This window comes from Vombatus ursinus, unplaced genomic scaffold (assembly GCF_900497805.2).
Source record: "Vombatus ursinus unplaced genomic scaffold, bare-nosed wombat genome assembly UNPS02014848.1, whole genome shotgun sequence".
NCBI lineage: Eukaryota > Metazoa > Chordata > Mammalia > Diprotodontia > Vombatidae > Vombatus > Vombatus ursinus.
In genome coordinates, this window is record NW_020954626.1 from 7,292,751 (window position 1) to 7,309,657 (window position 16,907).

The 16,907-nt window shown below is 35.9% G+C and overlaps 1 protein-coding gene across 11 annotated transcripts in view; it reads right to left on the reverse strand.

The window, feature by feature from the left end:
- NEDD4 (neural precursor cell expressed, developmentally down-regulated 4, E3 ubiquitin protein ligase) overlaps nt 1-16,907 on the reverse strand; it is a 137,474-nt gene that overhangs the window by 23,801 nt on the left and 96,766 nt on the right. For all 11 annotated transcript variants that reach the window (XM_027840814.1, XM_027840813.1, XM_027840812.1 and 8 more), the window contains 6 exons: nt 16,001-16,120; nt 8,565-8,771; nt 5,682-5,759; nt 5,374-5,428; nt 5,227-5,285; nt 4,164-4,229 (listed from right to left, as the gene is read on the reverse strand). In XM_027840814.1, the coding sequence (XP_027696615.1) occupies nt 4,164-4,229; nt 5,227-5,285; nt 5,374-5,428; nt 5,682-5,759; nt 8,565-8,771; nt 16,001-16,120 (585 nt within the window). The remainder of the gene's footprint in view (nt 1-4,163; nt 4,230-5,226; nt 5,286-5,373; nt 5,429-5,681; nt 5,760-8,564; nt 8,772-16,000; nt 16,121-16,907) is intronic.

Sequence of the window (16,907 nt, forward strand, 5' to 3'; positions counted from 1 at the left end):
TATCTCCTCCTTTGCTCTGGTATCTCATAAAGAGGTGGCCCTTCTCCTTCCAAAGGCCAACCCTTCTATGTGTACTCTTGAGTCCATCTATCTCATTTTCTCTAGGAGGTTGCCCCCTTGATCATTCCTTTTCTTTCATTACTCTTCAAATTTTCTGGTTCCTTCATAGTTAATAAACATACTCAAGTCTCCTCATCCTTAAAAACTTTCACTTGGCTCCGACAATCCCTCAAACTATTTTTCCATATCTCTTCTCTCTGTCACAGTGAGACTTCTAGAAGGGTAGCCTACTATCTGTTGCCTTCATTTCCTTACCCCCTACTCACTTCTCATTTTCTGGCAATCTGGCTTTATATCTCAGCAGTAAACTGAGACTGCTTCTTAACAGCTAAATGCAAAAGTTTTTCTCACTACTCAATCTATCTGACCTGCTCCTCATCTCATATCACTCATATTCCTTCCATCACTATCTCCCTTCACCCCTGTCTCATGTGATGAGGTAGCCTTACTCCTTAACAGGGCTAGCCCCTCTACCTGCTCAAGCAATTCCATTCCAGTGTATTTCCTCCAAAAGATGACTACCTCTGTCATCCCTATTTGGTTGCTTATTTACAATCTCTCCCTATTTATTGGCTTCGTCTCCGTCTACAGACACGTCCATATCTCCCCCATCCTGGAAAAAAAAAAACTTACTTGATCCTTCAATCCCAAGCTAACTTTCGTCCTGTATCTCTTCTGCCCTTTGTGGCTAAACCTCCAGAAAAAGCCATCTACGATTGGTGCCTCCAATTTCTCTCCTCTTACTCTTCTTAACACCTTACAATGCAACTTCTGACTCTCATCATTCCACTGAAAACACTCTCTCCAATGTTACTAATGATGCTTGGTGCCAAATCCAATGGTCTTTTCTCAAACCTCATTCTCTTCAACCTCTCTGGAGCCTCTGACACTATGGATCACCCCCTCCCTGACATTCTTTTCTTTCTAGGTTTCTGGGACTCCACTCTCTCCTCATTCTCCTCTTACTTATCTGATTCCTTCTCAGGCTCCTTTGTTAGCTCTTCGTCCAGATCACACCCTCTAACCATAGACGTTTCTAAAGCTTTTGTCCTGGGCCCTCTTCTCTTCTCTATTTATACTACTTCACTTGTTGATCTTTTCATTTCCCATGGATTTAATTACCATCTCTATGCTGATGATGCTCTGATCTACCTATCCTACTAACCTCTCTACTGACCTCCGATTTTGTATCTCTAACTGCCTTTCAGACATCTCAAACTGGATGCCCAGGAGACATCTAACACACAACATTTCCAAAATCAAACTCATTATCTTTCCCCTTAAACTCTTCCCATATCCTACCTTCCCTATCACTGTAGAGGGAAACACCATCCTACCAGGCCCTCAAAGCTCACAACCTAGGCGTCTTTCTCAACTCCTCATTATCTCTCACCTCCCATATGCAATCTGTTGTCCAGGTTTGTTGATGCCACCATTGCAATATCTCTAGTATATGCCCTCTTCTTTCTTCTGACACCACTTTGGTGCAGGGCCTCATTACCTCACATATGGACTATTTCAACAGCCTGTTGGTGGGTCTGCCTGCCTCAAATGTCTCTCCACTCAAATCTATCATCTATTCAACTACCAAAGTGATTTTCCTAAGAGAGTCTGACAATGGCACAATTCCTACCCAATAAACTCCATTGGCTCCCTATCATCTCTAGGATCAAATACAGAATCCAGTGTTTGGTGTTGAAAGCCTTTCATAACCTAGTCCTTTCCTACTTTTCCAGTTTTCTTATAACCTACTTTCTGTCACATACTCTTTGTTCCAGGGACATTGGCCTCCTTGCCATTCCACAAACAAGATACACTATGTCTTAGTCCAGGGCATTTTCTCTTGCTGTCCCACATACCTGGAATGCTCTTCCTCCTCATCTCTACCTCCTGGCTTCCCTGACTTCCATTAAATTCCAACTAAAATCCCACTTTCTGCAGGAAGCCTTTCTCAGCCCCTATTAATTCTGGTGCGTCTCTTATTTATTTCCTATTTATCTTGTATGTAATTTGTTTGTATATATTTGTTTACTTGTGGTCTCTCCCATTTGACTGTGAGCTCTCTGATGGCAGGAACTGTCTGTTAGCCTTTTTTTTAATCTCCATTTGGGATACACAATGGTTGGCACATAGTAGGTGTTTAATAAGTGTTTACTGATTGAATGAATGACCTCTTTGAAGTTCTGCAGTTAAACCCTAACCCTAACTCAATCTCTAACCCTAATACTAATTTTGGGTCTTCTGGTTTCTGTATGTCTCTATAATTGTTAGGTATGGTTAAGAATGGAAAGGAATGGATATCCCCTCTACTCGCATGTTCATTTCCCCAGAGTTTCTTTGACTACATTCTCTTGATCCCTATTATCTGAACAATACTTCTCATCTCTTTTCTTTAATCATTATCCTTCTCCTGCTCAGCAGTGCGTTAGTTTTTAAGACTGTCCTAGGCCTTCTTCTCTTCTCCCCTTTCTCCCCGGTGATCTCATCAATTCTCATACATTCAATTATCATCTTTATATATAGAAATCTATATGTCCTAAATCTATATATCCAGCGTAGAACCTATATCAGATTGCAAGCCATCGTGGGGAGGGAGACACAGAGAAATTTAAAACTCAAAAGCTTATGGAAGTAATTGTTATAAACTAAAAATAAATAAATTAATAAAAAAATAAAAGAAAAAAAATAAATCTATATATCCAGGTACCTATATACCCAGCTATAATCTTTCTCTTAACCTCTAGTCCCACTTTTCCAACTATCTATTGGTTGTCTCTCCCAAGGATGTCCCTTAGGCATCTTGGACTTAACAAATCCAAAACGGAAGCCATTATATTGTTCTTCCAGATGCATTAGTCTTTTAAATGCCACTATTTCTGTTGAGGGCACCACATCTCCCAGTTATGTAGATTTGCATCCTTAGTCATGTTTGAATTTTTACTCTCTCACTTAACTATATTCGGACAGTTGACAAGTCTGGTTGATTGTATTTTCACAACATTTTTCACAACTACTCCCTCCTCTCCATTCACATAGACTCTACAATTCAGGCTCTTATCATCTCTCACCTGGACTACTGCAATTTACCTAACTGGTCTCCTTGCTTTCAGTCTCTCTAATCATCAATCCATTATCCACACATTTGCCAAACTGATATTTCCAAAATATAAATTATATCATGTCAACTCATTACTCAAAAATCTTTAGTAGTTCCCTACTGGTTCTAGGATAAAATACAAAATTTTCAGTCTGTTGTTTAAGTCTTTCCACAATCAGATTTTCACCTACTGGTCTTTTCTTATTTCATATTATTCTACTCTATTCACTCTTAATTCCCAACAAATTGGCCTGCTGGCTGCTGCCCTATACATGACATTCCATCTCTTCCTGCCTCACAACAAATTGCACAGCAGTTCTTCATGTCTGGAATGGTCTTCATTCTTAACCCTGCTTCCTGCAATACCTAGTTTTCTTCAAAGCACAACTCAGGTACCACTTTCTAAACAAGGCTTTTCTCTGATCCATCATTTCATTCCACTTCCCATGCTATCTCCCCATTTTTCCCTCTTGAAATTATTTTGTATTTACTTATCTGTGTACTTCTTTTCTCCCCCAATAAAAGGTAAGCTTTTTGTGAGCAGGAACTGTTTCCTCATTATCTCTGTATACAGTATGGAGCAAAGTGCCTTGCACACAGCAAGCATTTAATAAGTATTTACTGAATTCAATGGGTCAGGACAACTTTATGGTTTTCTCCTGGGCAGGGACTTGAAAATGAAAGAACATGGTAGCCAATTAATTCCTTGGGTTACCAAGCTCTTCCCAAGAAACCATTAGCATCGGTGATTCAGGAAGAAAAAGTACCCAAACTTTAAGTTATCTAACAAATGGGAAAACTCAAAGGAATAAAAGTATCCTCTCCACAACACTGCCATCTTATTGCTTCTTTTCTTTTACTTTTTCTTCTTCCTCCTTAAAAAAAAAAGCTCTTTAAAATGCAACAACTAAAATTTCATTGTTTTTTTCTTATGCACTGCCAGTACTGTTAGTTCTTACAATGAGCATTCTAACAAATACAAATATTTATTATATATGTTACTAACCTGCTTCTTTATCTTCTTTCTGAAGAACTCATACTTTCGTTTGTAATCTCTGGAATAGGGCACAGCCTTTGGTTGAAAAATTTGGGAAATTAAAATAAGTTTCATAATGCTCTCCTTTGAAATAACTTAGAATTTTACTTTTCCCCTATATTTTCTGTACATAAATTCTACACATTACATGTCGCAATTGAACTTTAAGAAAACCAAATGTAAAACACTGGTTTTAAAAATTAGTATTTCTCTGCTTAAGATACAATTGCTTCCAGTAATTCTTATCACATTATAAATTTAATCATGTAACATTCTTGAAATAGAACTGCTTGATCTAAGGACTTTCATGGGAGAGAAGTCTTAGAAATTAACATTTCCATTTTTAAACAAACTTTCAAAACTATTTTTTCTATTAACAGAAAAACATTTTAAAATTTTATTCTTCTGAGCTGAAATAACTGCCCTTTTAAAAACATTATTTGAAAGAAGTAAATATAAAATTTAACTGCTCATTTGAGCAGTTAAAATCATAAGAATTACAACTTAAAAAGTAACTATTTACAACTAATTACATCTTATAATCAATTTGAATATACAATGAATGAGACAGAGGTATTGATAAAACTAAACAGAGGACAATCCAACAGTCATTATACATTTTCATATTTAAATTTCAATATGGTTGTATTTAACATGAGAATTCACAGTATTTAAACCAAAATAATCAAGACATGACTCAGGAGGAGCTAGAAAGTTGCCTACTTCCCCCATCTTGGCCTCTGCTGAACTTCTCCCTATGGTAGAGTATTTCCACTCAAACTAATACAAAGCACTGGCCTGAGATTAGCTGTTCTTTCTTAGCGTCTGTTTGCTTCATACCTTCCCTGGTAGGGAAGGGTGAGGATAATTAAGTATTTTGGTTGCCTTGCCAGGTAGCTGAGATTGAAGGTAGAATCAATCTCAATTTTTTTCCTCTTCCAATGCCTACTAAGCTGTAAACTGATAATTTATGGGAGAATGACTCAGGGTTAATTGTATCTATAAAAGTACAGATACATAAAGAGACACTTACTGGTCTAGTTGTTGCTACATTCTGCAATCGAGGATCTTCCCATTGTGTTCTTTTTATATCTGAGGGGAAAAATGTATTCTTTTCCTTTCTCATGCATAAAATTAAATATAACAAAAATGTAATAATTGAAGATCATAATGCACATACTGTGATTTATGTAGAAGACTCTTCCATCTGTGTGAATTCTCTCTTCCCATCCTGGCTATAATAGAGAAAGAATCTCAATATTATTTGGGGGACCTTTTAACTGCTTAGATGAGAAAACGTCAGTGGTTCTAAAGTTCATCTGATATGGCAAGTTACATTTTTTGGAGCAATAAGTTGGAATCAGGAATCAGGATTTGAGAGCATATTTTTAAAACATTAAAAAAATTCAAGTTGATATATTACCATACATCAAAATTGAAAACGTTTCATGGAGTCAAGTTGTAACTGCAAGAGTTCCAAAAACTTACAGGTAAAGGCCCTAGATCAGCAGTATCGAGGGATGTCTTTCTTCTCACATGAGCTGTAATTTTGAATCTTGGATCTTCCTTTTTTGGTATAGCAATAGAAAGAACAAAACCAAAAATCACATTTAAGCATGATGCAAATGGTATCTTATTTTACCATACTTAAGAACATCTCGAATTCCGTCCTTTAAACAAAAAGTCCATTAGTAATTATAGTTCTATATAATTTGGGGGCTAGGGATGATTATTTCTTTTTGTACTACTCTAGTCAAGTCTACACTATCCAAAGGGCTGAAGACCAATTTTTTTCTGAGTGAGATCAGCATTAACTGTCATCTCTTTTACAGAAATTATCTGGAAGATTTAGTTACTGTTTTCCAAATATGGGTTTTGTTTTGTTTTGTTTTTGGCTATACAGGATTTTCTTCTACATATTAGTACATGGAGAGTTTAAGAATAAGACTGAAATTTCAAGTCTCAAATCTGAATAAGTAGTGGAAAAAATACTGGGTTTGATGTCAAAAGTTTTAGGTTTGAGTTTGCACATGACATTCATTAGCTATGTGACTATAAGCCAGTCTCTGGCATAATCATCTACATTAGAAAAAACAAGTAGCTGGACAATGTTTACTGATTGAATTATAAAATGCAGTTGTGAGGACAACTTACAGAGCTTGTCCATCAGCATATATACCTTGGACAGACACTGCAAGTGAACAATGGACCCAGAATTAAAGAGGAAAACAGGTTGGATTGCCTTTGGAAAACTGCAGGTCTCCTTGAATGATGCCAGACTATCCTGTGAAACAAAGAACCATGTTTTTAATACTAACATTCTACTAATGTTGTTATATGGTTCTAAGTCACAGAACAGTATAATTTACAAAGGACTAAAACAAATATCACTCTGAGGGCAATGGAGAGGCACATATATGGTGGGGGTGAGTTGCCATACCACATAACTAACAAGAAATATAAATCCATCTGTACTGGTCTCAGCTGTTAAACTGATTTTCCTAAGTAGGTTCTTGCTACAAAACACACCAAGGAGGTTTTCTTCCAGAATTTTTCCAGAGGAAAATTAATTCTCATAATTAATAGATAAAATAAAATGCCATTTTCTGGAGAATTCCATAAAGTGTAAATTCTTTTTGAAAGAAGGTTAAATAGCAGTATCATTCTAGCTTACTGATACTGATATTTATATGACAATATGTCACAGAATACCGTCTGAGTCCCCACATAGAATTAAGGGTTGGAAGGAATTTAAAGGTCATCTCATCCAAAATCCCCACTTTCCAGATGAGAAAAACGAAGTCCAGTGAGGTCAGAGCTAGGATTTAAATCTAGGTCTCCTGCCTCCAAGCCTAAGGCTAAGCCATCCCATGCTGCTTTTCCCGGTAGTATGTGTATTATTATCCCCATTTTAAAATGATGAAACTGTGGCTCTGAGAGGATAAGTGACCCATAGCTTCATTATAATGGAGTCAGAACTCAAGCCCAGATCTTCTTGTTCTGAGTCCAGTATTTTTTCCACTATGTCATACTGTCTCAATTTATCAGCACTGTCAAGTTTATCTGGTATTAAATGGAATCCTCTTTATCAAAAAGATGTATTTTAGAAGAGTTTAAAAAATCATCAATTTGTCCCCTTTATGTTACTTGATATATTTATTTACATAAATTTATTTTATGTGAAATATATTACAATAATATTTTAATTCTCCCTAATGTGTGTATATTATCACATCTGAAACTAAAAAATACTAGAGATAACATTCCAATGTTGCACTAAAAATAATCCTGTTGAAGATTTCCTTCCACTAACAGAGAATCAGCCTGGTGAAGTAAACAGAAGATTAATCATTTTCCAATGCTCTCTCCTGCTTCTGTGTCTTTGCAAAGACTGTTCTCCCTTCAAGCTTCAAGTGTCACCTCCTTCAAGTACCCCTTCTTTATTATCAGTCACAATTAGAATGCCCCCAACTCCTGAAATAAGTTTGTATTCATTTTGTGCATATACTATATTTACCCATCTGTGAACATGTTGTATTGCCCTAGACGAAGCAGCATCTTGAAAGCAGGAATCACTGTGCTTTTGAATTTCTATCCATAGTGCCTAACACATAAATAATGCTTGTTGCTTGGTAATTACAAAATGTTTGTTGATTTATTCCATAGATTTTGAATGGATGAGAAAAAGTTATAATTTCTTTTTAGTTTCTTAAAACAGTCCATAATTGGCTAGGAAGATAGTATAAGGATGATTAAAGGAAAATCTAAGTTTTATATAATACCATTTTAAAAGAAATGCCTTTTTTGTACAATGGAAAAAAGATTTAAACGATGTTCAGAAACTTTTAATTTTTGTTATGTCTTTGGTGCATTAAGATTTATCACAGGGAAAAGAAAGAATACTGGCATCCCTTTCTCCTCATCACTTAAATAAAATAGAATGCTTTCTCAATAACATAACTAGGACTGTGGTGAATTTTTATATTCTTTTGAAAAGCCTGCTTTTGGGGGCAATAATGTTGGTCTCAATTTTTTGAGACTAATAATTTTATTGTTTTCTTTTGGAACAGGGTTTCCATTAAAATTATCCATTTTCATCTTCTTAATCATGTTTAACTAGTGTGTGAAAGAACTAATTATTATTTAAAAATTAGGATTATATATAACAATTAGTATTAAGTGCCATAAAGACAATATCCTAAAAGGTTTAGTGACTTTAAAATGATGATAATATAAAATAGAACATGAACACTTTTAAAAGTATAACTGTATTATCATTATTATTAATTTAAAACATCTCAAACATTCAGTACATAGAATGCAATTGGTTAATATAGGTTTATTAAATAAATCAAAAGTTATTAAAATTACCCAGGTGGTAGTTTTGGTATTGTGATCAATGAAGAAAGGTCTCCCATTTGGTGCATGTCGGACTTCCCAACCTTTAGGAAGAAATTTCTGCTCAAATTCAGATTGTTGATTCAAAGAGAGTTGTGATGAATCACTTGGAGTTGTGTGTTGCTGAGTAGATGTAGAAGGACTTTGGTGTGATGATAACTGAATGTTCTCTATTGTTGCCTATAATGTATTAAATTGAAAAAAAAAGATTTTGTGGGTTACTCACACTGCTGTGGAACAAAGGTGAGTTCATTTTTTTAATTTAATATTTTATTTTTCCCAATTACATGTAAAAACAATTTTTAACATTCATTTAAAAAATGTTTTTGAGTTCCAAATTCTCTGTCTCTCCTTTCCCTCATTGAGAAGGCAAGAAATTTGATATAGGTTATATATGTGCAGTTATGCAAAGCATATTTCCATGTTGGTCATGTTGTAAAAGAAAACGAAGACAAAAAAAAAAAAGAAAAAGAAAGTAAGTAAAGAAAAGGTATGCTTTGATCTGCATTCAGAATCCATTGGTCCTTTCACTGGCGATGTATAGCATTTTTCATCATAAGTGCTGAAGAACTATCTTGGATCACTGTATTGCTGAGAAGAGCTAAGTGAGTCATCGCACAATGTTGCTGTTAACTGTGTACAATATCCTCCTGGTTCTGCTCATTTCAACATCAGTTCATTTAAGTCTTTCCAGATTTTTCTAAAATCTGCCTGTTCATCATTTCTCATACCATAATAGTACTCCATTACATTTATATACAACTTGTTCAGCCATTCCTCAAATGATAGGCATCCCCTCAATTTCCAATTCTTTGCCATCATTAAAGATCTACTATAAATACTTTTGCATCCTTTTCCTTTTTATTTTTTATCTCTTTGGGATACAGACTTCATGGTGGTATTTCTTGGTCAAAGGGTTTTCAAGGTTTTATAGCCCTTAGGCCATAGTTCTAAATTGCTCTACAGAATGGCTGAATCAACAACTTCACCAACAGGTGCATTAGTGTCTCAATTTTCCCACATCCCCTCCAACATTTATCATTTTCTTTTTCTGTCATACTAGCCAATCTGGCAGGTGTGGGGTGGTTTTAATTTGCATTTCTTCAATCAATAGTGATTTAGAGCATTTTTACACGTGATTATAGATAACTCAGATTACTTCATCTGAAAACTGCCTGATCATATCCTTTGACCATTTATCAATTGAGGAATGGCTCATTTCTATAAATTTGACTAAGTTCTTTATATATTTGAGAAATGATGTCTTTATCAGAGAAACTTGCAATAAATTTTTATCACAATTATGATTACTATGTATTTCTCTCAATCTTATTTTCCCCGTTTATCCTTCTCTCTCTTTCTCTCATTTTCACCTTGTCTATTCTCAAAAGTGTTTCGCTTCTGACTTTTACCTTCCCCAATCCACTCTCCCTTCTATGAAAATTTCCCCTTCTCTCTTTCACCTTCCCCCTACTTTCCTGTATGGTAAAACAACTTTCCATACCCAAAGGAGTGTGTATGTTATTCCCTCTTTGAGCTAATTCTGATAAGAGTAAGGTAAGGTGCTTCCCCTCCCCACCTCCTCCATTTTCCCTTCTGCTGTTAAAGCTCTTTCATGTCTCTTAGGTCAGATAATTCAGCCCCATTCTACCTCTCCCTTTCCCCTTCTCCCAATGCATTCCTCTTTCTCATCCCTTAATTTTATTTTCTTAGATAATTATTCCATCATATTCAACTCCCACTTATGCCATTTGTCTATGTATACTCCTAACTGCCTTAATAATGAAAAAGTTTTAGGAGTTAGGAGTATCATTTTCTCACATAGGAATGTAAACAGTTTAACCTTATTTGAATCCCTTATGATTTTTCTTTCCTACTAAGCTCTTTATGTTTCTCTTGAGTCTTTTATTCGAAAGTCAAATTTTCTATTCAGCTCTGATCTTTTCATCAGGAATGCTTGAAAGCCCTCAATTCATTGAATGTCCATTTTTTCCCTTGAAGGATTATACTCAGTTTTGCTGGTGTGGGTGTTTCTTGGTTGTAATCCTAGCTCTTCTGTCCTCCAGAATATCATATTCAAGCCCTTTGATCCTTTAATGTAGAAACTGCCAAATTCTGTGTAATCATGACCATGATATCTGAATTGTTTTTTGGCTGCTTGCAATATTTTCTCCTTGACCTGGGAGAGCTGGAATTTGGCTATAATATTCCTGGGAGTTTTCATTTTGGGATCTCTTTCAGGAAGTTATCAGTAAATTCTTTCAATTTCTATTTTACCCTCTAGTTCCAGAACATCAAGGCAGTCTTGATAATTTCTTGAAAAATTAATCTAGTTTCTTTTTTTGAACATGGCTTTTATGCAGCCCAATAATTCTTAAGCTATCTCCTCTTGAACTGTTTTCCAGGTCAGTTGTTTTTCCAATGAACTATTTCACATTTTCTTCTATTTTTCATACTTTTGATTTTGTTTTATTGTTGATGTTTCATAAAGTCATTAACTTCCACTTGCCCAATTCTACTTTTTTTAAGAAATTAAGTTCTTTGGTGAGCTTTTGCATCTCCTTTTTCATTTGGCCAATTCTACTTTTTTTGTTTTTCAAAGCATTCTTCTCCTCATTGTATTTTTGTGCCACTTTTACCATTTAGCCTAGTCTGTTTTTTAAGGTGTTATTTTCATCAGTATTTTTTGTGCTTCCTTTTCCAAGCTGTTAACTCTTTTTTCATGATTTTCTTGTATCATTCTCATTTCTCTTCACAATTTTTCCTCTACCTCTCTTACTTGATTTTTAAAATCCTTTTTGAGCTCTTCTATGGCCTGAGATAAATTCATATTTTTCTATGAGGCTTTAGATGTAGCAGTTTTGACACAGCTGTCTTCTTCTCAGTTTGTGTTTTGCTCTTCCCTGTCACCATAGTAACTTTCTATAGTCAGGATCTTTCCCCGCTGTTAGCTCAGTTTTTCTCAGCCTGTTTCTTGACTTTTTACTCTATTCTAAAGCCAGATTCTGCTTCCAGAGTGGAGGGGCATTATCTCAAGCTTCAGATTTTTTCATGCAGTTGTTTTCAGAGATAATTCAGGGAACACAAAAGTTTTCAATTCTTCTAAGATGGTAAAATCTAAGACGAGCTGTGTGTACTACTCTCCTGGCCTGTGCTCTTGAGTGACCACAAGTACTCTTTTCTGTTCTGCAACTGTGACCAGGGTCCCTGCTTCTCTGCAAGCTCTTGTGTGCTACTACTACTGCTCTTTACCTTGGGACTGACACCCAGAACTGTGACGCAGATCGAAGTATGGGCAATGCAATAAAATCCTGCCTCTGGTGCCAGCAAAGGGACTCCTATTATCTCCTTCTGACTAGTTGTCTGATCCCTTTGCCATCTGTGGGCTGAGAGGTCAAGAAACCACCACTGGCCCCATCAATTAACTCCCAAGGCCTATTGTTGATTTGCTGTGGTGCAGCCTGCACTGGACTGTGCTCCACTCTCACTCAGATACAACAGACCTTTCCTGCTGACCTTCCAACCTGTCTTGGGCTGGAAAACTTTCACCCCAGTCTTTTGTGGGTTCTGCCACTTCAGAATTTCTTTTGAGGCATTATTTAAAGTTGTTAGGAGGGGTTTTGGGGAGAACTCAGGGGAGTCTCTGCCTTTTCTCTGCCATTGTAGCTCTGCCCTCCCAAAGGTATGTTTATTAAGTAGAAAACAAAGTAAGGATTTACAAATTGGGTTTGTATCCTAACATAAGAATCATTTTAGAAGATATAATGATACATTATTTTTCCCAATTGTTTTTGAAAATGTTCTTGTCTCTTTGAATCAGTGTTTTTTTTCCAACAGATCTTTTTCTCTTAATCTTTACTCTTTTAATGACATAATTTCATAATCAATTTCCAGCTAAGATACTGTTTACCTATGCAAGTTGGAATACTCAGCATTAGGATGCACAAGAGTTGAAAGTAATGTACTAATGAAAGTGGTAAGGAAGTATGTTTCTGTGAATTTCAGCTTTGTATTCTAATTCTTATTTTGTTTGGAAAGCAGATAACCAAGTAGATGAGAAATAATCATGAATGTCTACTAACCAGAAAATGTGACTTTTTAAAAGATAAAGCATTCCTTTCTCTTCTCTGTTGGAATATCCTTCATTTTCTTTTCTTTTCTTTTTTTTGGCTAGGCAGTGGGGTTAAGTGACTTGCCCAGGGTCACACAGCTAGTAAGTGTTATATGTCTGAGGTAGAGATTTGAACTCAGGACCTCCTGACTCCAGGGCCAATGCTCTATTCACTGCGCCACCTAGCTGCCCCAGAATATCCTTCATTTTCAAGGCCCATCTTAGGTACTACCTCCTCCATGAAACTTTTTTGCTGATTCTCTAGCTAGAAGTAGTCTAGCTTTTCCCCAAACTTATCAGAGCACTTTGCTTGAATCTCTCCTTTTTACTTATAGTCTTACTTGTACTATAGTTATTTATGTATATTATAGAATCTCAAGGGCCTAAGGAATTTCAAAGTCCAGTTAGATCAAACTATCCCAGAAGAATACCCTACACAACATACTCCAGAAATGATCATTCAGCTTCTACTTTAATATCTTTAATGAGGGGGAAACCCAAGAAAGCCCATTCCATGTCTGAATACTTCTAATCGTTAAGAAGTTGTTATCTGATGTCTAATCAGTGGCCCACATGAAAGTTTATAATTCTTATTATCAGCTTAATTACTTGAACCTAAGTGAGACAACTGGGACCCTTGGCATTTAAGAAGCACTCAAGGTATGAAATGAATGGACATTATGCTCATGTTTGCAGTTTTCCTTAAAGAATCAGATTTTGGAGTTGAGGTTCAAAAATCAGTGTAGTATATGTTTATAGCCACAAAGGCAAACAAAATGCCAAGTCTTTTCAGGAAAAATATTAGGAAAATTTTTGAAAAAATATATAACAGAGCTAGAGAATGAGAATATTCAGTTAAAAAAAAGACTTAATCTCAGTATGGGTGACTTCAGGGTCACAAATGGAACAGAATCAAGGACTAGACCATTTTTTCTAATCCTTACTAATTCTCAATGAAACTCCAAAAGACTAATTATGCACCTGAAGTGGAGCAATTAGAGCTGTTTCCAGAGAGCAAGAAATCTAACAAAGCCCTAGCCTTATGCATTCCAGTGCAGAATGCTAATCCTTAATGAACACACTCAGTACCTGTCTCTCATAAGTCTCCCCACTCTGGCAGGGATTCTGAACCAAACCACCAGCTTCTAGACCTGCTCAGAATTTCTCTCCTCCTATGGTTTCTGTCAGCGTATTCTACTCTGGCCTTTCCTCCCGTCACCAAAAAAAAAAAATGCATGCTGGTGTGAGGAAGAGGAAGCACCCTGGAGGGGAGAGTGGACTTGTTCTCTCCTGACTCTAGGCTTTTTTTCTTGGCTGTCCCCCATGCCTGAAAGTCTGTCCTTCCTTTTCTCCATTCCCTGGCTTCTTTCAAGTCTTAGCTAAAGTTCTACTCTCTGCAAAAAGCCTTTCCCCATCTTCCTTAATTTTAGTGCCTGCCTATGAGACTACTCCCAATTTATCTTTTATGTATCTCGTTTGTATTTAGTTCTTTGCCTGTTGTCTTCCTGATTACACTTCGAGCTCCTTCAGAGTAGGTACTGTTTTTTGCCATTGTTTTATCCCCAGCACTTAGCACAGTACTTAACATGTTATAACTCCTTAATAAATGCTAGTTGACCTACTGACTGTCTGGCAGTGGTTTCTTAGTTTTTGAGAAAAATGTATGTCACATTGATATTAATTGTTCTTTGAAATTTTGAAAAGAAATACACAATAAAATTGAGAGGCTGGAACAAAATTTAGTGCACATCAGGTGAATCCAAAAAAGCAGGAGCTGAAATCATGCTATTAGAGAATGCTAAAAGCTTTTAAAGCACTAGTGATGGAATTAAAAGGACTAAAATAATAATAATATTAATAGCTGACATTTATATAGTACTTTAAGGTTTGCAAAGAGCTATTTTAAAAGAGTTTAAATTATCTGAGCAGTAAATAGTGGAAAAATATCACGGAATGCAAAAGAGAAAGACAAAGTATTACAAACATCTCTGGTGTCTTAAATTGTCATAAGTCCCCCTGATGATTATACTCTTCCTTTCACTCATGTAAAAGCAATATCCTCCATACATTAGTAGACAATTTCATAAAGTGCTGTGGCCAATCTTCTGATGAATCTCTTCAAACTTAGGTTAATTTTTGGATTACAGACATAAAAATCCATCACTGTCACACACTTGAAGTCTCTCTAACTTAATATGGTCTGTATGAGAACTGGCACCATTTTTAGGAATCCAAAGTCACCTTCAGTGAATGATGAAATACCAAAGTAAGGTTTTAGCAGAGGAAAAATCTCACCCAATGAAGTTCTAAAAAAAATTCACTAATACTAATATCTTTATTCTATTTCTCAAAAATTAACTTGCAGAGAATGTAAGCTGATCATATACCCCCCCTTCCCACTGTTGCTAGTGCTTCCCTTCCCAAATTATCTGACACTTATGTGTTTTTTCTCTCTTTGCTCTGATTCTGACTCCCTTGAATTTGTCACCATGACTCAGTTTGCATTTCCCCCTGGAAGTTCTCTCAATGCCTATGGCCTCCTCACTCTGGAACTGTCCTCCAACCCTGTGGCTTTATTACTGTGGAACATCCTTCTGACCATGGCCTGCTTCTGCCATTGATGAGTTCCAATTTGAGGAACTCCTTCTTCTCCCACACTTGCTTTGGACTTTTCAATCTTTGCTACTGTGTCTCAAAAAAGAGGTATTAATTCAGGTCCATCAACTTGGTAAATGAAACCAACCAACCAACCAGAAAAAAAAAGCAAGCCAGTAACAGAATGTGAGTAGGCCTATAGGGGAAAAAAAACACTCAACAATTCAAGCTGCGTACCTTTCTCTCCATCCCACCTCTGTAAGCTTCCCTTTATGTGTTGTCTTCCCAATTAGAATTTAATCTCCTTGATGGCAGGAACTGTCTTTTTCCTTGTTTTTCTACCCCCAGAGCTTGGTATGGAGCTGATACATAAGTAAGAACCTAATAATTGCTTGTTGGCTGATTTATTTTACATATGCTTTTATACATATATACACGTGTTGTATCCCTTAACAGACTGTGAAGTTCCTTGAGGGAAAAAACCATTTTTTTTTGTTTTCCCAAATTCCTAATGCAGTGTTAAAAACACAGTGGGTATTTAGTAAATAACTGCTGAACGATTTATGCACCACCTGTGATTGTCCTAAGTAGCATCAGCTTAGCACCAGTGCCAGCATATAAATAAAATACAAAGGAAATATGAAGTGTCTTCTTCAAAGGTAATTCAATTAGAAAACAATCTTATACATGTGCTAGAGGGTACCTGTGTAACAGGTTTCATCCATGTTGTAGTTCTGGAATTGTGATCTATATAATATGATCTTCCTTTATCATCTTGTTTTTCTTCCCAGCCTGGTGGTAATCCAGATGAAGTAGGCAAAAACTAAAACAAACAAATAAAAAACAAAACATTAATGAGTGAAAAAAATATAAAAAAAGTTTAAAGCTATCATTAACTAGAAGAAATATTTATTTTACTGATAGTTTTCTTTAAAAGGAACACAAGAAATATTTTAAGTACTTGAAGTAGTGCACCAAATAAAACAGTAATAAAATTCACTAATGTACTATCATATTGAGCCAGGCAGATAACCTATGAGTTAACATCTAGGTACAGGCCAGCCAACATGCAGATTACAGGGTTCAAATAATATAGGTCAGAGTAGATAAGCAGAGCACACCTTTAGACAAAAGCTGTTTCTTTTTGCTAAAGGCTGGGGAAGACCCAGGTCTACTATATTCAGAGTTACATGGAAACCAGGTTCTTTCTAGGTCTTCTGTAAAACAGGCACTGGTACAATAGATAAAAGAGAGGTGCCAAACACATGGCCGGCAGGCCACATGTGGCTCACAATACTCCCAAGTGCAGCCTGAACCAGATTAAAATATTATTAGGAAATATATAACAAAATAAACAAAAATAAAATGTAACAAGTTAGTGTATAGTTTTCTATGTCAATATATATGACCCAGAGGGATCCTTATGCATAGGTATGTTTCTATTTAAGTTTGACACCACCACTGTATAGTACTTCATCTCCAATATATGGATGGTAAAATAATATAAACAGACAATTCACAAAAGAGTAAACATAAACAGCACATAAACACTTGAAAAATGATGTCATTAATAGTTAAAGAAATGCAAGTTATAAAAACAAAGAGGTACT